Genomic DNA, 21,480 nt, shown 5'->3' on the forward strand with positions numbered 1-21,480 from the left:
CATTTAAGTTTTTCTCTTATTTTGCTTGAAATGGAGGAATGTTTTTTCAGGTCTATACTTTGTCACCAGGAAAATATTGTTCATGATTTCCAGGTAGTTTAATGTTTGAGCATAAATATTTTCTGCAATAACAGACTACCTCGTTATGAGGGCTTTTTGATAGTCTAGTTTGAAAAAGCCTGTTCCAATGTCTGTCAGCTGTTCAGTGGCCTGGTTTTTGAAGAGTCTGGTAAGACATCTCCCAGCAGAGGGACTTTGTGCCACCAGGACTCCCCACTGCCTTTCATTCTCACGCTCATGCCCTGTGTTTGTAGAAAATGCATTTGCAGTTTTGATAAAACCTGTGCAAATCCACAGCTATGCTGTCCAGAATAAAATTCAATACAGTTGGGAGTGATCTTCAATCACCAGGTGTAACTTGCTCCCTACTGCATGATTTATCCTGAAAAAATTATTTTATCTAAACAGGATTTCTTGCTTGTGGGTCTGACCAGAATGTAACCTGGTTGCAATGGGAAATTTGAGCACTTTATAAATTTTACACATAAATCTTCCTTAAATCATACCTAGATGTAATAATGTTGAGTAAAAGATCTCAAAGTCCACATGCAACCCAACTTTTCCATCTTGTATCTGGGTAAATATTCCTGAACTGATAAGTAGTACTCTCAATGCTTTGATAACTGCAAGGCTATTATCCTTATTGGAAGGATAATAATGTTATAAATAGGTTATCTCTTGTGCTTTTACATCTGTGGTTAGTACCCATCCTGTTGCTATGGTTTACCTGAAAACAGTGGTTATCTGCCCCAAGCAGTGAGACAACAACACTTGTACATTGCTTTTGGTACCTAATGTTCAAATCATGCAAGCATATTTAGTAGTAAATTCATTTATTCTCTTTGTAATACCAATGCAAATGTGGCATTTACATTCCTGTGTGCCACTGTCTTATCCTTGCTTCATCAGCACAGAAGTACTATGAAAAAAAAAAAAATCAAAGAAAAATATTGACAAAAAAGCTTCAGCTGGCCCAAGTATATATGTGACTTCACATTCAGGCCATTTTCCAGTGTCCTGTTTTTTTCATCACAGCCAGGAATCTCTTCTTTGTGTGCTTTGTTTTTATCTTTTGCCCCTTACTTAAAAATCTGTTCACAGAAATGCTGTATATTTTTCACTGTATTTTCATGCTTTCTATATGCTAGAGGGTAAATTATCTCCATGTCTGTTCCACTTATAATCACATTTAGACATGAACTTGCTTATTAGCAGTGTACATGGCTGCTGCTCTTACACAGCTACTGTAGATCCTCTGAGCATTCAAATTTAGCTCTTACATTTTTCATCCTGTTTATTAATCTAGAATGAACTTTTTAATCTTTAATATTTTATGAGTAGCAATTAGTCTTTTTGCAGAGTTAGGAAGGCGATATCTTATTTCTTCAAATCTTTTACTTCTATTTTAGTAAAAGAATACCATTTGTAGTCTGAAAATTCTCTGAGAGAACTAGCATTTTAGATCTCTGTGGTATGCTGGTGTCAAATCAAAGCCCATCTTTTAACTGGCTAGCAGTGGGGTTATTACTTTTTTTTCCTTTTTATTTCCTGTTTTTTCACAATTTTCTTTGCAATTAGAGCTATAGATGTGTTAAAGAGAACTATTCCCCCAGCCTCTTTTTTGCTCACCTATCTTGCATCTAGATTGGATTTTCCAGACCAATTCATGTTCTTTTTCACTCATTTTGTTTGCTCTGCAGCTTTCCTGGTTTGCAGTATCATGTCCAGCCAACTCATTTCTGGTCCCTAATGAACTATCCAAGAACAAGAGAAGTGAACATCACCGAAGTTCTTCATGGCTTCTTTATCTATTTCTCTGCTTTTCCATTTGTCTGTCATCAAGCACAAGCTCATCTATACAAAGTTTCCTTTTCCCAGAAGAATCACTGGACATGACTCTGTAAATAAGGGGTACTGTCTTCTATGGTATTCATCTGCTGTAAGCAGTTTCTAGCCCATGAACTACACCACTTAGATAAAACTGGTGACCCTTTATCACTAATTAAAGAGAGAAACAACAAACCACCACGGAGGCTTCTGGTGGATCACAAGAGGGGCCAGAAATTCAAGAATAGTTAGTCAGCAACAGAGGAGGGGAACCTAACAGAGATGCACAGAAACCTTGGCATGAAGCCCATGCTTCAGAGGGTGATGCTGGAAAAAACACAACTATGCCAGATCACAAGCAGAGAGACAACTGGGAAGAGATAAGAGGAGGGTGTCAGAGTATGGCCCTGTGATGCTGAGATGCCAGCTGCAGCACAAGGGGAAGCCAGCAACAGATGGAGGTGTTCAAACGGACATGATGGGCAGCAAATGGCAAAGCCACTTAAGCTCCCTTCTGTTGGCTCCTGTAGGCACCGACCTCCATTTGGAGGTTTGCCTTTGATGCAAGTGCACTTCTTCACAAGTAGGAATGGGCTCTTGTGCTTCCACACAAGCAGAGAACAGGGATGCTATTTCCATGACCTGATCTGCACACAGATGTGGATAAGATTTTCACAAATGTACAGGCCACGTTGTTGCTTTGCCTTTATCACAGCCATCTTTCCTTCACAAGTAACTCTCCCCTCTCCTCATCCTGGTTCCAGCTGCAGTAAGTTCTGGCTCTTGAAGAAGTAATTTTTTACCAAAATTATCTGCCTCATACTGAAATCCAAATTATTCTGCCAACTCTTGCATATTATGCGCACAAAAATAAAAGGTATAGCCTGTGAAGTGCTGTAGATTCCAGCCAGCTTTTTTGAGGTTAAAATGTCATTTTATGGACTATGAAGGTAACCACAGGAGCTAAATTAAACCTCTGAGTGGGGAACTCAAGCCATTAGGATCTGATCTTTCCCCCTCAACTTCCCTCCTTTCTCAGACTCAAGGGAGCCTGTTTCTTGTTTCTTCAGACAAGCCACCCACTCACAGGATATTCAACCAAAGAATTTCCACTGTGCATTCTTGGCAGTCTGGTGTTCACCACAGTGGCTGACCTGACCCACTAGCTTGCCTCGTCACAGCATCCATAACACAAGTCAGTTGCTGGGTTTCTGCAACAGCAGAGAGATGAGGAGCTGAGTTCTGCCTTTCTGGGGCTGCTTTGTGCAAATCTTACACATGTAAGCTGATCAAATGCTTCCAGGCACTCCAGGTGCCCAGGCAGAGCATTTGCCTGGCAATGTGCATTGTGTACTGGCTGCTGTGGCTGGGACACTTAAGCAAAGGGCTGGTATGTTAAACAACTTATTCTTTGGACTGAAAGCATCTTTTTATCATGAGGCAGACACCACAGGATTTTCTGAAAAGACCACAGAGCTCTTCAGACAGATTTGATGGAGAAATGGAAACATGCATGACTGGAATGTTTGCACTATCATGCATCCAGTGTTTATTGTCAGCTCTCAAGCAGAATCATGAGTACTGCATGGTGGGACATGTATTTAAATGCATGGCTCAGAGGATAGCGAGTTAAGACTAATAATAGCCACATGAATAAGGGCCAACTTCATTAAAACTTTCAGCTGCCCAGGAGTTCTCCTGTCCCCCATGCGGACTGACATACAAACAAGATGTACTGCAAGACTTAAGAATAAAATAAGAACCCCTGGAAGCAATTCCAGACTTCTGTGGATGTGTGGTTTATCAGCATCAATCAATGGCTACAAGCATGTAATTTTCCCCACAAAAAAAACTCACCCAATGCCCCCAGCTACAGTGTAAAATGAATGTATTGAGGCAATGACGCAGGGCGAAAAATCAAGGAGTGAGCTGAAACCCTCCACAGTTAAATTAACTGTGCTGTTCATTTCACATTCAAACTTGCAGTATGGTGAATAGTGGTGTTCATGTTTGTTTTCAGGTCAGGCTCTAATTTATCCTCCCTTCTTCCTCTTTTTGGTTTTTCATCTCATTTAGGTAAACAGACATCCTGGTTTACAAGAAGTCATTTTTTCAAACAAATCAGATAGAGTTAACAACAAATGGAAAAGCAGGACTAGCCTTTAGCCATGTTACTGCTCCACCTGCTCAGAGACCAGCCAAGCTGTCAGTGCTCCAGATGTACCACATAGCTGGGTATTAAAATTTAGCAGAAGTTCATTTCTATTTCACTAAACTGGAGAATGATTATTGCCTGAGCCTGCTTATAGTGCAACAATAGAAATGCCAGCAGAGGATGACTGGGTTATCAGAATTTAATTTCATTGGGACTCAGGCTGGATAGAGAAATTGTGACTGGTAGGGAGACATAAAGCCTTCTTCCCCTGCTGTGCAGCAAATATAGGTATTTACTGTACAACACAGACACTTGTGGGCCAAGGCATTTTTGTTCAGAAATAATTTTAAACTGAAACAATGGCTTCCCTTTTAATTGGATTTTTGACCCATTTCATGAAGGTCTTGCACATTTGTCAGTTCTGAAATGGTCTGTGCTGACAGACAGGAAAGAAGCATGAGTCTGAGCACCAAGTTGTTATGACTATTGATTCTCATCAATCCACCTTTAAAAATAAATCACACTGTTCAGACTGGGTATCAACAAGAGCCAAACACACTATTTATAGAATCACTGAATGGTTCAGAATGGAAGGGACCTTCAATGGTCACATAGTGCCACACCCCTGCTATGGACAGGGACACCCTTCCCTAGATCAGGTTGCTTAAAGCCCCATCCATCCTGGCTTGAACAGTTCCAATAATGGAATTATTATTGGAATAATTGGACACAGCTTTTCTAGGCAACTTCTCTTAGTGACTCACCACTATCATAATATAAAAAAAAATCCTTTCTTATACCAAATCTACTTGGCAAGTGCTTTTTCTGATAGATACTGATCACATGTATGAGGCTGAGACAGTGAGGTACACTCCTGCCCTGCCACCCATTGCATTTACAACAGTCACTATTAAAGATGAAACTATTCTGCTTCAAGTGGTCAGAGCTCACAGTAAAAACAGTAGTAATGATCAGCACAAGGGTATCCATCCCATGTGCCAAAGAAACAGGGAAATACATAGGAGAAAATTTATTTTAGGAGAGCTCTTGGAAAGAAGATTTTTTTTCCCTTTGTATATACTGAGTAGAAGAGGTTTTACACAAAGCACAAAGACTTTGTATGTCTGCTAAAAGAAGTCTGAAAAAAGCACTGAAACAAGACTGCAGCTTTTAAGCCAACATTAGCTGATGCAACTGTCTGCTCTGATTGTCTGTTCTTGAGCCAAAGCATTAATGTTACGCTTGTAGAGGTGTGCATCAGTGTGATACCCCATACTGACTTCAGTCCTACTACAGTCCAAAGTTGGCTTCCTTTTCTTGTGGATTAAGAGAAATGAAACTAGAAACAAATGTCACCAGTTTTAAGGTGTGTATTGTATTACTTGTCAGTGCTTTCCGTATTGTAAAGAGGGTCCAAATGGAAAGTAAACAAAATGCTTTTTATTAAATGCTTTATTTACTGCTCTTGCAGTAAATAAAAATATTCTTTATCAGCAGTTGGCTTAGGCATCTGATTTTTCAGTAACCTCAATACTGGTAGAGACTGACACAGAGAGTCTTGGACTTGCAGGAAAACATCCACCTAGTTAATGCTCATGCACAGCTACTTCTCCCAGAACCTCATTAATAGTAAATTAAGAATCTTTCCCTGAAGTGGCCAAAAGCAGTGGCTCCTTATGTCCCTCTCAGATGGGCTGAGCAGGGAATCACACCAAAACAAGTCCAAAGACAGGCTCCAAAGCCTACGTGGTTCAGGTAACATTTCAACCCACTCCATAATAACTTCACATGCTTTCCATGAAAATCATGGGAATATCTTTATACACAGAAGGATAGGAGAACCGGTGTCAAAATCTCATGTAGGTCTGTCATAGCCTCTGTCCTACAGATCACAAACATATGTGTGGGAGATTGTATGATTGTTCTCTGGTTAGGACAGTAACCTACATTTCCACAAAGGAACACATTATATATTCAAGCAAAAAGGATAGGGTTGGTTTTTTTTTGCAGCAGTAGCACCAGAGGGAAGAGGTATTTGCTTGGAAATTACAGAAACCCCACTTCTAGCCTGTTTTGTGAAAACAAGGATATTCCCTTCTCAGTTAAATGTCATTCTCGACTTATTCCATTGCTGACTCCTCTCCTTTATTTCTCACAAGACATCAAGAATTAATGAGACAGAAGTTTAAATAAGAGAGAAAATAAAAGCCTAACACACAAGTTATGTTTTACAGTTTTATAGTTTATAGGTGTAATTTAAGTATCAGTATGGGGATTGATATTATTTAAACCTCTCAACTATCACATGATTTTATAAAATTTGAAGACCTCATAGATACAGATAAAGCTAGTTGCTGCTAAAACCACAGGCTAGACCAGCTACAAGCTAGAGCCATGTTTAGAGCAAAGCAATTAACACAGAAATGAAATTCTCTCATAGTCACACTGAAAACAAAGCACATCAGTAATATGAACACACATCACGCTGTCTGTGGCTCTGCATGCCATACTTTTGAATGAAATAAATTATTAAAGAAATTAATGTACCTTCATTACTTATTCTTCAGCTGCTCTGCATCCATTCTTCTAATTAAGAAAATTGCCTAGACTAAATATCGTGATTAAAATAGTGCACCATGTATACAGAGAATACCTAATTTTTTGCAGTGCTGACTTTTTTTATTTAATAGTGATACTTCAGAAGTATTATGTCACTAGTGAATAAGTTGCTTTTTTACCACATTTTTTAACTTGGATGGCAAACAACATCATCCTATTTTGAGATTAATCAGAATTGATTTTTGGTATACCTTTTGCATATAGAAATGCTGGAATTAAGTGTTTTCTAATATTTTTCAATGACAGTGCTATTGATGAAACAGTAAGACAAACACAAACAATTCTGTGCTTAAGTTTAACTTATGTCATACACAAAGTATAAAACAGGTCTCTGAAAAAAAATGCACTTACCTGGTACGTAAACAACACGTCACTTGGTGATTTACCTAATTTTCCATTGATGTTAACTTCAATTTGACCTTGTTGTAGTTCGTTCATTGGGCCAACTTGACACACAATCCTAAAAAGAAAGAATGTAAGCTTATCTGTTAGAAGTAACAGCTGTAATACCATGTGAGCTACCACACACACTGCCAGCAGGAGCACCAGCTTTGCTTTATCCAATACTATGTAATCCAGTGCTGCCTCAGATTCCCAGAAAAACCACCCAAGAATAGTTTGCTTGCCTATCTAAAGGCTGGTAAAACCGAAACCTGAGCACTGTACACCACCACTTCAGTAGTCTATTAGTAGAAGTGCCTTCTGCAGAAGACCAAAATTCAGCCCCATAAGTCACTTGAACCTCTGCAACCTGACACACGATTTACTGTGGACATTGTGATGTTAAAAAACCCAAACCCACAAAGGAGCCCTCACCTCCTTGACACAAATATCAGACTGTCAGCTATCTTATAATTTTGTGTGTTTTAACTGCTGATAATTTTGTTGTGCATCTTGCTACCTTTCAGCTTCAAAGCTTTTCACACCTACGATCAATCCCTTCAGAATTACTGTTCTCTGAAAATAAATTCACAGATAACACATGCAAAATCAGAGGTCAAGGAACACTGACCAAGAAAATGCTGCCTTAGAACTAACACTGCTGCTGAGTAATAGTTAAGATGATTAAATTGTTATTTCAAACAGGTAAACCACAGAATGATAGCATGAAAAGGCAATAAGGATTCGACACACTTGAAAACTGGGACAAATGCTTAATGGAGAGCTGATAATACAGTTAGATAAGGAGGTATATAGTGTCAGTTTCATTTAGGCCACACCCTGAGATCACTGCTCATTTCTGTCACTCTCCCTCTAGGATTATTGCTATTCTTCCTTAAGCAGTGCATAATTTCTTTTAAAAACCCAAAGTGGCAAAAAAAAACCCCTTGATGACTCCAAATTACTGGGTATAATGTACTTAAATCAGGACTTATAATAAAAGGATTGTCAAGTCCCTCTGCAGATCACTCCAGACTTTTTTTTCCTGGGTATTGGCAAATGGACAAAATTCTCAGAATTCTTGCATGTCCTGGCATGTGTATGGCTGCCTGAGCCTATTCCTCATCATCTTTCTACTGTATTCTTGGAAGTTGTATCTTCATGTCAGGCAGAAATAGGAAATGGCGCCTTTGGAGGAATTTTTACCATATGTCAAGCTAGGGAAAGCAGTCGGGGGCCCGGGGGGTGTGGGGGAAACATCGTAGCAGGGATTGTAATTAGAAAAGTTCCCACCCCTTCCCAGCGCTGGCATTGCCTCCCTTCCCCCACATTACTAATGGAAAACTACAAAGAATGACTTCTCCAAGGCTAATAATTAAATCACCACAGAGCCAAAAACCACCCTTAAGTGTCTTAAATCTTGCTGTGCATGGAAGCCACTGTCTCCTAAAAAGACTAGCTTTTAACTGCAGAAGGATGGGTGAGCAAGGCAAGGCACTTTTTTTATTATTTTTTAAAATTTAATTTTATAAAAAGAAGGGAATAATAATAAAAAAGAACAGAGGAAGACAAATACAGAAAATTAAAGATATCTATTAGAAGATTTTGACAACTTCTTTTTTAAGGCTTCCCTAGCCAGGAACATCCTTCAAAACCCAATAATTTGTTGATAAATGACATGATGCAAGTTGCATTTGTTATCACCCATTACTACATTGCCAGAACTTAGGAAACCAGTAATGTTGCTATGATACTAGGAACCAGTCATCTCAGTTCTGGCTCCTTTCCATGTATTTAAAAATATCAAAAAGCTTTAGAAAAAGCCAAGAGGATGGGGAAATTCTTGTAAGGCTATGTTGCAATTCAGTGTAGCTTTTGCAAACACTGAAAATAGGGAATGGGGAAAGATGACTGGTTGGAAGTACATGTAAGTGCAGGAGTGATGGCAATACAATTGTGAAGCAGTAAGAAAGAAATAGTTATTCGTTACCTTCTTCAATCCTAGAGGCCTGGGAAGCTTCTAAATGTCTGATCCACACATTGACTAAAGCTAAATATTTTTCAAAAGCTAAAAAAGAATCACTTAGGTATCTTCAAAGTCACTTTCAAAACATGCCACAGGAATAGCAAAAACTTACTGTGTTACACTTTACATTATAGGAAGGCAGAGAAAGCCAAGGTCAATTGCAGCTTTCAAAAGTGAATAAAAGAAAAATCTGTCATTACTCTTAATATTACTACTGAACCTTCCTACTATGCTTTTCATCAGCTAATATCAAAGGGGTATTTCCCTCTTGAAATTAGAAGCTTGATATAATCTGTAGTAAACACCTATCTACCTACCTAGGAGAATTTAAGCCTTCTGTTTTAATTTTTGGCACTGCTTAACAGTGTGACAAGTAATCCACAAAACTTCTACCAACCTGCTTAGGCAATTCAACATCCATGGACTTGTTGGCTTTGAGATGAAACTTAGTCATCTACAGCTAAACCTAAGCTCTGGGCTCCCTCCCTGTCCCCAGGCAAGAAACTCTGTGGCTGGACTAAACAGATTTAAGCTTCCTCTTGTTCTGCCTACTTTCCCATAAATCTTGTATGCTTGGCTTCACTGTGGTTCAGATTTAGCAAAATTTTAATGACTAGATGCACATGCAGAATGCCTTTAATTTAAAAACAAATAGTCTTGATATATGTGCAGTAATAGTTTATGAAAGCTTTTCAATCAAGTAAGAAAAAAAAATTCAGTCAGGAGCAGGATGGTAGTACACCATTGCAAATTTGTTGCTGTATTCAATCTATAATAATTTTAAATAAAGATTCAGACATGTTACTATGAAATATTGCATGTATATCATAGCAATAGTTCTTTCTTCAAATAGTAACTTTTTGTAACCACAAGAAGATCATATTTTCTTGAAAATGCACAGAGGTTCCTTTTTTCTTCTAAAATCTTGTGAAAAGCATCCATCAATTACCTTGTGGAAACAGAGTAGAACTCCTCTTTAAAAAGACATTCCTTGTCTGCCACTGTTATATTTTTTACATCTTCTGCCTTTATTCCCAAATTAGATCCCATTATGGTCAAAAGAATTCCACCACTTAGTGGTCCAGTTTTTGGCTCAATCTGTGTTTGCATAAAGGACAGGAAAAAAAAACAAACAAAATTAAATACTGCAGTGACTATGTTGCTCTACTATATTATTTAAAGCTACTTTGACTTACCAACACTTGAAATGCAGATGTTTCTTGTAGGACAAACAAAAAACATGCTATGCAACTTTTTAATGTTAATTAATCATCTGTTAGCTCAGAACTAGCATTCAACAGCTGAAGATTTCACGTCTCCTGCAGCAGACTGTTATGTAGAAAACTCTTGCCTGGTGTTTATTCTGTTTTAAGTTTGCTTCCTCCACTGTGATTTTGAAAAACAAATGGATTTCACTCTTCTCACAGTTCTTCCACAGAGCTTTTCCAGAATTTTGTTGTTGTGATTTTATCCCTTTAGGTTCACAGCAGAGCAGTGTACCTTCCTAACATACAGTGTTGCCCTGCATAGTGTTTTTAAAAATTCTTCCAGTCCCTTGATTTTCCTTACAGCATCTCATGGCAGTGTGCTGCAGCATGGGCTGATGCTAACCAAGTAATTTGTAAATAAAATGGGGACAGAGAAGATCATGCAGTTGCAGTGGACTGCTCAGGCTGGAATATGGCCCTGACAGGCATTTCAATTGTGAATATTTGTTGGGAGGCTAACCTGCTTTCCTTCACAATGCTTGGAGTGCCTTCAGTAAGACCTTTTCAGGTCTTCAGCATTGGAGGGCTGCAAGTTTGCCATCAAGAAGAGTGAGGTTGCACTTCAATGCCTGCTCCATCAAAATCGGTACCTCAGGTCTAAGCAAGTCTGAGCACAGAGATGTGGCTGCCTCTGCTGGCTGCCTGGCCACTGGCTGTCCATTTGCACTCAACCCATAAACAAACTACTTGAAAAATTACTCCACTGTTTGTCTAGCTCTTTCCAAATGTTATGTGCATATCTAAAGCTAATGTAAGGTCTGAAAACCTAAAGTATTTTAGTATCTTTTTTAAAATCCACAATAATGTAGAAACAGTATCCCAGGTGAAAACGCTTTTAAAAAATATTTTCCTTTTCTTTTTTTCTCAACTCATGTTTACCTGGGCACAGATACCACACAAGCATTCTTCTCCACACATTCTGTCAAACTTCTAGGGTATTTACCTTCCTTGGCAGACTTCAGCTGTTTAACAGCCATTTCTTCTTTGATGTACCCTCATGGCCAACCTTCCTCAGTGTACTGCAGGGCTGCCAGTAGGCACATTGCACCTCTAACTGCACAGTCTCTATGCAGTGTCTCTTTCAGTTTGAGACACAGGTTTCAGACACAGTTTGTACTGAGTGAAACATCCCTACTACAACTCTCAACATCTGTCATACAGTTACCACATTTTGTGATGGCTTGGGATGTGTTCTCATCAAACAGTGTGTCTGAGTTTCTAAGTACTGATACCACTGCTGCAGCAATTTAGATTTCCCCAGTGGAAGCAACACTTTTCTCAACAATTATGCTCATAAAAGCAGCATTTGGCTTACTTCTGGAAAGGTCACGGATTTATGACTTTCTTTGCCTGCTGATCCACCAACCATGGTTGATGATGGACAACCATCTTCCCTGACCCTGAGTGAATGCTCCAACTGTAGAGTAAGTCAGGTGCCCATTTGGCTTCCCTGACTTCCTACATTCAATTCCTACAGCCTTGGATTTGATGCTGGTGTGGACTGAAAAATATCACTGACACCTGGAAAACACTTTGTGACGCAGAAACAATCTGCTCCCTTATTAAATACTATTTAAAAGTCTGGCTTGAAGCCTGTAAATGAACCTGTTATATATTTGTAGTTGCAGGAGCAGTGAACCACGCATTTCAGGTAGAAAGGATGTTATAAGAGAAAAAATCCATGCTAAGAATGCAAGGATCAAATGCCACGTTTTAAGCATGCACTGCTACCCTGGCTTCTGATACATCGAGGACAAGGCTTGAAAAACAAGGAGGCTCAAAGAGTCCATTCAGTCTCTTATTTTGAGTCTTTACAAATCTCTCACACACATCACTACTGACATTATTTCCTTCCAGCTATTTCAGAGGCTTACTCAACATCCCAAGAAAAAAACCTGCCTTTCAGTATGAGCTTGCTTGGCTGCTTTCTCCTGCATAATATCATGCTGGTAGGGAGATAAAAAAAAGCAATCTTACACGAGTGATTTCTGGAGGAGGACACGTGTCAGTGGGGGGAGTGTGACAGAGTTTTTCATAAACGCACTTGCTGGGCTTGCCATCTTCTTCACACCAGACACACTTATATTCAGGCCGGGCAGCAAGGCACAGGCTGCAATCATTTCGTCCATAGGAGCAGTTGTACAGAGTCACTGAAAGATGAAGAGCAAACATATTTAGATGCTTCTCTATGTTCCAAGCATACTCAGTGTCCTTCAGGAAGGAAAACTAACCCTCTGTATAAAGTTCATTGGAGTCATGGAGTAATATGTACAGTCTGTACTTAACCCCTGAATGATGCTGAGAGAAAATTTTATTTTTCCTCTATGGAAAAACCTGACATTTATCCATGTGCAGAGTATGACTACTCTGCAAATATATTTTTGTCACTCAGGCACTGTCAAAATATTCAAGTACAAAGTCCTTACTTTGACTAACTTCAATAACACATACAACTGTTTAAAGATTAATTCAAAAATCAGGTCCTCCTGGAGCATCCCAAGTCAGATATGGATGGTATAGATTCTGCATGGGTGTCAGTAGGGGTAGACATCAGCAGGCATAGGATCTCTGCTAGCTGCAGAATTAAAGGAAGAGAGCTGCCTTTGTAGGCTGTTTCCAGGACACTTGGGACTTTCCATAATCATCACTCATGCCTGAACCAAACACAAAGTTAATACTTCATAAAATGTTAACCTTTGTTCAAGTTAATACCTCTGTGTTTCTTCATTCTTATCGGTTTTCTTGCTTTTGTTTTCCCTTTTGTCTTGAACTGTCACCCTGATGTACACCTTGTTCTTTCTGTAGTGGAGTTTAGTTTTAGCTTTTCTGAGCCAAGAAATTAAGTCTGATAGTGTATCTCTCTTACTCATGAAGCAGAGACCAAATGTGCCAGACACTAAGCTTGTTTTGGCCCCCATCAATCTCCAGCATGATGCACAGTCACTGAATCAAACTAATTTTCCCAAACAGATGCAAAGTCTTGAGATATATCTATCTTCATGGTTCAACACCATAAGGAGAGCCTGGGCTTGCAAAAAAACATATGGAGATGCACTTGAGAACTAGCCCAGAAGAAAACAGAATGAAAAGATGCCACACGTTTCTCTGGGCAATGCCCAGATTACCCAGCATGGGAGTGCTGTGCCTCCCTGGACAGGTGAGATGATTATTGTAAAAAGGAAAATATCTTACTGCCTGCTTTTCTGCTCCTTTTTCCCCTGCTTCTCTCCACTCTTTGCTGCTCTGTATTTCTGGCCACACAGCCTCTCACCCTCTGCCACTGAGGCTCTGACACTTTTTGAGTCTTGTAAACCAATTTAACTTACTAGAACAGCAGAAAGCTTTTTAGGTTTCCTCCTGTGCTCTTTCAAGAGTTAAATGTGCTTGCAGATGGGAATGGGGAATACAAGACAGGGACTCAACATCTTCCCCTTCCCCCTACCTTCATTAAGTCCCAAGAAACAGTAGCCTTAGTGACTTTGGATATTTTTCAAATGAGGTTCATACTTAAAGATGTAGGAAATAAAGGAAAGTAAACAGATGTGGACAAAAGTAAATCCTTTTGAGATGCATATAGTAAAGGTCATTAAAAATGCCTATTTAAAACAAGCTTTTGCACTCAGAGAAGCAGGACTCTACAAAGGACACTTGGCAAAACCACTCTCCAGTCAGCAGCATTTCAATACACTTGCTGTCTTCCTAGATAACAGCAGCAGCAGTAGCTCTTGAAATCTAATTCCAAGAGACTACCATGTCAGATTTCTAGTGAAATGGAAAGTAAAATGAGAACGCTAGTTTTCCATTTTTTTTTCAGCAGTGGCCTTATTCCCCTGCTAGGCATGAACAATATTGCAGATGCTCAAATCTTGGCTAGCCTCTGCCACTTGCAGGAGAACATGTAATCCCATGCAGGCAGTTTTTCTTTAAATGCTGTATGTTTAAAAACCTCAGCATCCAGTTTCACAGCTAGTCTTTAAGATAATAACAGGTCTTTTTCTTTCCCTTACAATGAAGAGTTAATGCAATGATGCAGTCTGATTTTAACCCTTTCTTACCTCTAGTCAGCATATCTAGTATTCAAGCATATCTTGATTCAAGTAGCTTTACAAGCACAAAATCAGCTGAAGAAACATTAGATGTGCATGCAAAACTGAGTCAATGAGAAAGAGCATCCATTTGATTCAATCTCTATCTTGAACTTCCATAGAACTGATGAGCACAAAGCAGGAGTAGCATCATTTGCTTCATAAACTGAGCACACCAATATAGAAGGCACTGAGCAATCAACATAAACCTAGTAATATTTCCTGCAGTTTGTGTGTCACTTATCCTCTCTGTATGTTGTTTGCAGACACAGTGCTGGGGAAAAGCACCAGACTGACAGCCCATGCATGCTGCTGTTTGCTCTGTGGACAGTGGCAGAAAAATGTTTCCTCGCTGCAAATTGCTTTTACAGGAACCAGACTGCTTTCTTATTCCAGCACTTTGGAAGACTGCTACTGCACAGACACTTGAACAATAAATATTGTTGAACAAATCCTCCCCTTTGCTTCCCAATCCTTGCATTTCCCACCCAGATGACCACATGGCCACCAGGTACAGCATGGGAATATGTTTACTGAATTACTTTATTATCCTCCATTGGCTGGACAGAGATTCTTGTTCCACCTGTCTGTAAACAATGTCAGCACTGCAAAGTCTTGATGCCCCTCACATCCAGTTGCTTAAATGCAATGAAGAAAGCCACGGCCTCAAGGCATTAACTGCTCCCCTTTTTCACTGATCGGCTCATTATATGTTCCAGCAGCAAGCTACTCATTAGATTCAGACTCTTATCCATCACCTTGAGATACCACCTGTGATATCATCGATAAAAAGGACAAAGGATAAAAGGGATATATTGGATTTCACACTGTTCAGAACCCCTGATGGCTCGAGATGTAAAAGTGCTATCATAACTTAGTATTCACTAAGTGTCATACAATGAAAGGGTTCTTTCACTGGCAGGTTCAAAGGTGCTTCTCAGCAGCAGCCATATACCCAAAGCCAATTCTTTTCAAGATGCATAAAAACACATTACGCTCTGGATTTCATATGGCAAGGGAGTCTGAAAGTCAGAAAGAATTTGGATTTTAAAAAATCCCTTTTATACTAAAAAGAGACATCTGTTGATAATTTTTCATTTCCCCTCTTGGAAGTGTTCTATATTTCAATTTGAATGACAACATTTCTTGAATAATTTAGCTACTTTTTTTTTTTTTTTTTTTTAAATGTTTTTCCTTGACTTGGAAAAAAGATGTTGGGAATATTTGGTCAAAATTCTGCTGTTTTAATCATGGCAGCCTCTGGAATGGAAATTAAGACAGTGTGAGATTGTAATATGACCTCCCTGTAACATTCATGCCAGGTCCTCTTTTAAGTCTTTTAACATTGCACACAGAACCATAAGGAAAATCTTCTAAAAACATAGTTCATGTTGCCAATATGAAAGGGAATAAATTTAAATATCACACAGTTGGAAAAATACAGTCTAAAGATTTATTCTGCAGAGGAAATTACTTGGGCTACTAGTATTTTCCTGATGTTGACCCCTTAAGCATGTAAGAAGAGGGCTGCCTCATAGTTTTTGCAATATTCTGCCTTAAATGTCAGTCCAAAGACATGTAAGGTAGGTCTCAGCTCCTAGGTACTGCTCCATTGATTTTAAAGGAGCTTTCTTACCTCAGCTCAAGACTAGGCTTCATTGCTTCATTATTGTATGTTGAAAAGAAATAAAAATTATATTCATAAAGAGATTTTATCAGAGATCAATTATTTGTGCTATAATTCTTAATTTATTTTTTAATAGAAATAAATGAATAGAGTAATGAGCTGAAAACACACTGAATGTTTCTGTGTTTTCTTGATTGCCACCTAATAGGGACTGCAGAACCTGTCTGAACTGAGACACAGCTAAGAGATGAGATTTCAGGTAAAGTCCATATGAGTGGCTGTGACTCATATGGACAAGGAAAGTTGAGGAAAGGAAAGGAAAAGATCATTGGAAGAAAAAATATCAAAATACTTAAGTGTTTAATTTTCATACTTAAGTATGAATTTCGAAGCTTTGCTATTAGGACTGCACTTCAGAGCAAAAGCAATCTTGAAAATTATAGAATCACAAAATCAGAATACTTTGGGTTGGAAGAGACATTTAAAGGTCACCCAGTCCAAATCTCTGCAATGAGTAGGGACATCTTCAACTAGATCAAGTGATTTTTGAGATTGTCCTGTGTACAGCCAGGAGCTGGACTTGATGATCCTTGTGAGTCCCTTCCAACTCAGGATATTCTGCAAATCTATGATTCTGAGATTCTTCATAGGCCCATCGAGCCTGAACCTCAATGTTTACAGGTATGGGGCATCTACATCTCTCTGGTACAGCCCTGTATTAGCCAGTGTGAAGAAAACTAACTCTACCCCAACTGAAATGAGCACAGCAACCTGTGCCAGTGTTTCATCAGCCTCCCTTTAAAAAAGCTTCCTCCTTATATCTAGTCTAAATTTACCCTCTTTCAGTGTAAAACCATTACTCCTTGCTCTGATTCAACAGTCCCTGCAAAAAAGTTTGTCTTTATAATTTTTATAAGTGACCTTTAAGTACTGAAAAATTGCAATTATGTCTCCCTGGAACCTTCTCTTCTCCAGGCTGAACAGCCCCAACTGTCTCAGTGTTTCCTCACAGGAGAGGCGCTCCAGCCCTCAGATCATCTTTGTGGCCCTTCTTACTCTTTACTCATTCCAACAGGTCCATGTCCTTCTTATTGGCAGGCCCAGAGCTGGATGCAGCACTGCAGGTGGGGTGTCTGTCATGAGAGTGGAGTAGAGGGAGAGAATCCCCTCCCAGCTGTGCTGGCCACACTGCTTTTGATCCAGCCCAGGATATGACTGGTTTCTGGGCGGCAGCCACACATTGCTGGGTCCAGTTTGTCATGCCCTGCAGGACTGCTCTCAATCCCTTCACATTCCAGCTTGTATTTCTGCTTGGGATTTCCCCAACCCATGTGCAGGACCCTGCACTTGGCCTTGCTGACCCTCATGAGGTTTGCACAGGCCCACCTCTCATGCCCATCAAAGTCCCTCTCCACCCCTTCTCTCCAGCGTGTCAGCTGCACCACACAGCTTGGTGTCACTGGCAAACTTGCGGACAACACAGATGTTTAATGCATTAATTTAATATGAATAACTTTTGATATGTCAGATCAGTCAGTTTCACCCAAACCAGTAAAACCTACAAACATTCTTATTAACAAGACTCCAAATTATGAAGGAATTGATTTCTGCTTACTGTAATTAATTTCCCTTCAATCCCATATTTCATACTTACCCATCAGTTTGCTGTCAATCTTGACCTTATCTGTTTTTATGGACAAGTTAAGTTGTAGGGTCTCATTTGCACTATAGGAAAACTAGAAAAGATGACATAAGAGAGATATTTATATCTTCATTTAGCAAGGTTATTTCAATGCATTTTCTATGATTCTCAATAATCAGACGTGTGAAGGTATTAGAAACTCTCACAAGCCTTATGGCCTTTTATCATCTTGGGCAGATACATTTATAGAAAAATGTTTTAATGAACCTAATCCTTCACAATCAGAATTTTCATGTACCAAGGGACAGCAATATCTGAATACTTGCTTTTCATTAATTTAATTTACATTTGGTTATAAGCATCAAAGCAGCAAAAGTGCTGTTCAGAGGCAGTAAGTATAGCTGCTGACCCTGCTGAGTTCTCCCTTCCCACACCATCTGGCCCCATTACTTCTGTGGGCACAGCAGACTCGCACCACATGGAGGGGAAATCTCTTGCATCTTTTACAGTGCAGCCTCCTCATTTTACAGCCAAATCACAAGGTTCACATGCTCCAAGACATGAGCTTCTGCTCATGCTGAAAGAGCAGCAATGACAATTGTTGGGAAACAAGAAGAACAAATAAAAATACAGACGCTTGATGAAGCAAATGCTTTGTGCTAGGCACAGATGATGTGTAAATGCTCATTAATTCTCAAAACTAGTTAGTGAGCTTGCAAGATATAAAGTTTAAAGTCAGCATAACATTTATGAGTCAAACTTGGAGCTTAGAAAATAGACCATTTAAAAATAGTTTTTCCTTTCTCAATAAAACAAGCCAGAGTGAAAGAAGCATAACTGCTTGGTAGCCAAGCAACATATATTGTTACCATTCTTACCATTCCCATTTTTACAGATACAAAATGGGAAAGATAATGAATTGGAATGTGGAGAGGAAATTCTTGCATTTTATCCTCAATGATTTCACTAGATTGCATAAAAAGTGAAGAATAAAACAGTAGTAGTCTCAAATTCCTCCAGAGACATTTCAATAATTCCACGGGTTACACAGGTGGAGAAATCAAGGAGAAAGATTGAGGACTTTGAGTGGAGAATTCAGGAGCTCTGAGCCAAAACAGTAGCCTTTGACTTTCTTTTATGGGGAAAACACATATTACCTGTGCAATTCTGGACACATGTGGCTACTGGAACAGTTTAGAAGAAGAACTGAGCATATTTGGCAGGTGAATCGTATTTTCACATTTACCTCTTTATTCACGAATGAAAATTTTCCTTCCTCTGACTCATCAACAGAAGCTTCAAATTCAAACTGGCTGTTTCCAACCACAAATTTTTTACCCTAAGGTTGAAAAAATTTCAGTTTAGAATTTGTACAGAATCCCAAGCATAGCAAAATATCACCAGGCGATATCTGGTTCAGCAATATTCAGTAATCAAATCCAAATGGAGAAGGCTAACTGGTTACAGTCATCTTCTAAAGCAATGCTAGAGAGAAGCTGAGGCAGAGCAATCTGTGACTTTGCTGCACTCCTCCAACATTCATTCATGGTAGGCACACCAAGAAGTTCAAGGAAAGCAAGACAATATATAGCACTCTGTTTTAGGGAGCAGTAAGAAACAGCTAAGAGATGTGAATACTGGATGGCTTCACACATCAGATGTGTTATTAACAGAGCTGTGTGAGTTCTGCCCTTAAAGGTTTTCTTTGTAGGGATTCTGGGCAGAGCATCAATGCAAGAGTTGCATGAGAAACTGGAATGAACATCTCTCAGCTCTTGCTGCCTTTCTCCTGCCTTACCATGATTCCAGCTGTATTTTCATAGGACAGTCTTCAATGGCAGCACTAATTTAAGGGTGTTACTACCTCCTAGACATCTTCTTCCCCTTTCTTCTCCCTAGATCCAATATCTATTGATTCCTGTCTTAAGTCAGTAGCACATATTGATCTTCACTGCACTGAAAAAACTCTCAGCTTGGCTGTTCTGTGATTCAGTCAAAGACCTTGGCTGGCTAAAATCCTCATCCCATGACACCACGACATTGTTTCTGTGCTGGGTCATCATCCTGCCCATAGGACAGACATGCAAACAGCTTTGCCAGAAGAATATTAAAAAGAAGTGAGTAGCAAGGATATTTTCATACACTAATGTTGGTAAAGACTTATGAAATCACAACTCACTTGGGGACAAGAAAACCTTCACCTTTACAGAATTACAAAAATGGTTTGGGTTGGAAGGGACCTTCAAAGACCATCTAGTCCAACAATCCTGACATAGGTAGGGACATCTTTCCTTAGATCAGGTTATTCGAAGCCCCATGCAACCTGGCTTTGAACATTTCTAGGGATGGGGTACACACAAGTATCTTGGGCAACCTATTCCAGTCTCTCACCATCCTCATTGCAAAAGATTTCTTCCTTATCTCTCTAAAACAACCCTCTCTCACTTCAAAAAATGTTGCCCCTTTACCAGGACCTTACAGGCCCTGGTAAAATGTCTCTCTCCATCTTTCTTATAAGCCCTCTTTATATATTGAAAGTCCACAAAAATGTCTCTCAGGACCCTCCTCCACACTGAACCACCTCTACTCTGTCAGCTTTTCTTCAAACAAGAGGAACTCCAGCTCTCACCTTCTCTCTGATCATTTCCGTGTCTCTTCCCTGGACCCATTCCAACAGGTCTGCATCTTTATTGTACTGGGAACCCCAGAGCTGGATGCTATACTCCAGCTGAAGTTTCAGTAGAGTGGACTGGAGGAAGATAGATCACCTCCCTTGACCTGCTGGCCACACTTCTTTTGATGCAGCCCAGGACACGATTGGGTTTTCAGGCTGCAAGTGCACATTGCCAGTTCATATCTGATGTTTCATTCTCAAGTCCTTCTCCACAAGGCTACTCTCAATCCATTCAACCCCCACTCTGCATTACCCCAGGTGCAGGACCTGCTCAGTGGCCTTGCTGAACTTCTTGAGAACTTCATTGTGGAAGTAAAGAACTAGTCCCTGGTTTTGACCAGAGCCATCTGAGTCTGGAGTGCACACGGCAAAAACATAATGGTTATTTGATTCCTCTTTTCTGCTCCAAAGGTTAAGTACTCCTCCAAAAGTATTGTCTCCTGCTATCATCTAAGTCTTGTGTATGCGCATCTTATCCTTTTTATATGTAGCTACTTCTTCAATGTTGGAAACACAGGTACCACCTTCTGGGTCACTAATTTTATCTAATTAATGCAGTGGAAAGCTTTCCTACTGCACCTTCACTGTGACAGGCTGGGCAGTGGACATGAGCCCACCAATGTTTGGGGTTGAGAAGGACAACGTGTTTTAACCAGATAAAGGACCTGACTTGATGCTCTGGGTGGTTATTTTATAGAAGAAAACAAACATTTTATTTCTTCCTTTTAGGAAGCTAGATATAGAAAATGCAACTGACTGAGCTCTGAAAAGCCTTGTCTGAAAATTTATAGCCCATTCTGCCTTACAGAAAACATCTACAAGTCCAAGTTTTAACGCACCTCCTTACAATTTTTTTTTTTTTTAATAGGAATGCTGCCTTGTTTTCCTTGCCCAAAAAATTTTAATATAACATGTGTTTTTCAAAAATGCTCAAATTCTGCTGCTCCTGTGTAAGGCTTTCCTACATGCTTAACAGCAGACGACTCTGGGAGACGAGGAGAGCTTTGGTGTGTGACAGCTGACACCTGGAGTGCATGGAAATCAGGAGTTGCTTACCAGGCTCTTGAGCAGAAGGCAGCAGAGCTCACAGTAGTTTTGGGGCAAGAGATGTGTAGC

General features: G+C 39.6%; 1 protein-coding gene across 3 annotated transcripts in view; it reads right to left on the reverse strand.

Moving 5' to 3' along the window:
• PLXNB2 (plexin B2) overlaps positions 1 to 21,480 on the reverse strand; it is a 250,688-nt gene that overhangs the window by 38,390 nt on the left and 190,818 nt on the right. For all 3 annotated transcript variants that reach the window (XM_012568964.5, XM_030256458.4, XM_072920816.1), the window contains 5 exons: positions 18,937 to 19,029; positions 17,703 to 17,784; positions 12,314 to 12,486; positions 10,018 to 10,166; positions 7,013 to 7,121 (listed from right to left, as the gene is read on the reverse strand). In XM_012568964.5, the coding sequence (XP_012424418.5) occupies positions 7,013 to 7,121; positions 10,018 to 10,166; positions 12,314 to 12,486; positions 17,703 to 17,784; positions 18,937 to 19,029 (606 nt within the window). The remainder of the gene's footprint in view (positions 1 to 7,012; positions 7,122 to 10,017; positions 10,167 to 12,313; positions 12,487 to 17,702; positions 17,785 to 18,936; positions 19,030 to 21,480) is intronic.

This window comes from Taeniopygia guttata, chromosome 1A, assembly GCF_048771995.1.
Source record: "Taeniopygia guttata chromosome 1A, bTaeGut7.mat, whole genome shotgun sequence".
NCBI classification, from domain to species: Eukaryota; Metazoa; Chordata; class Aves; order Passeriformes; family Estrildidae; genus Taeniopygia; species Taeniopygia guttata.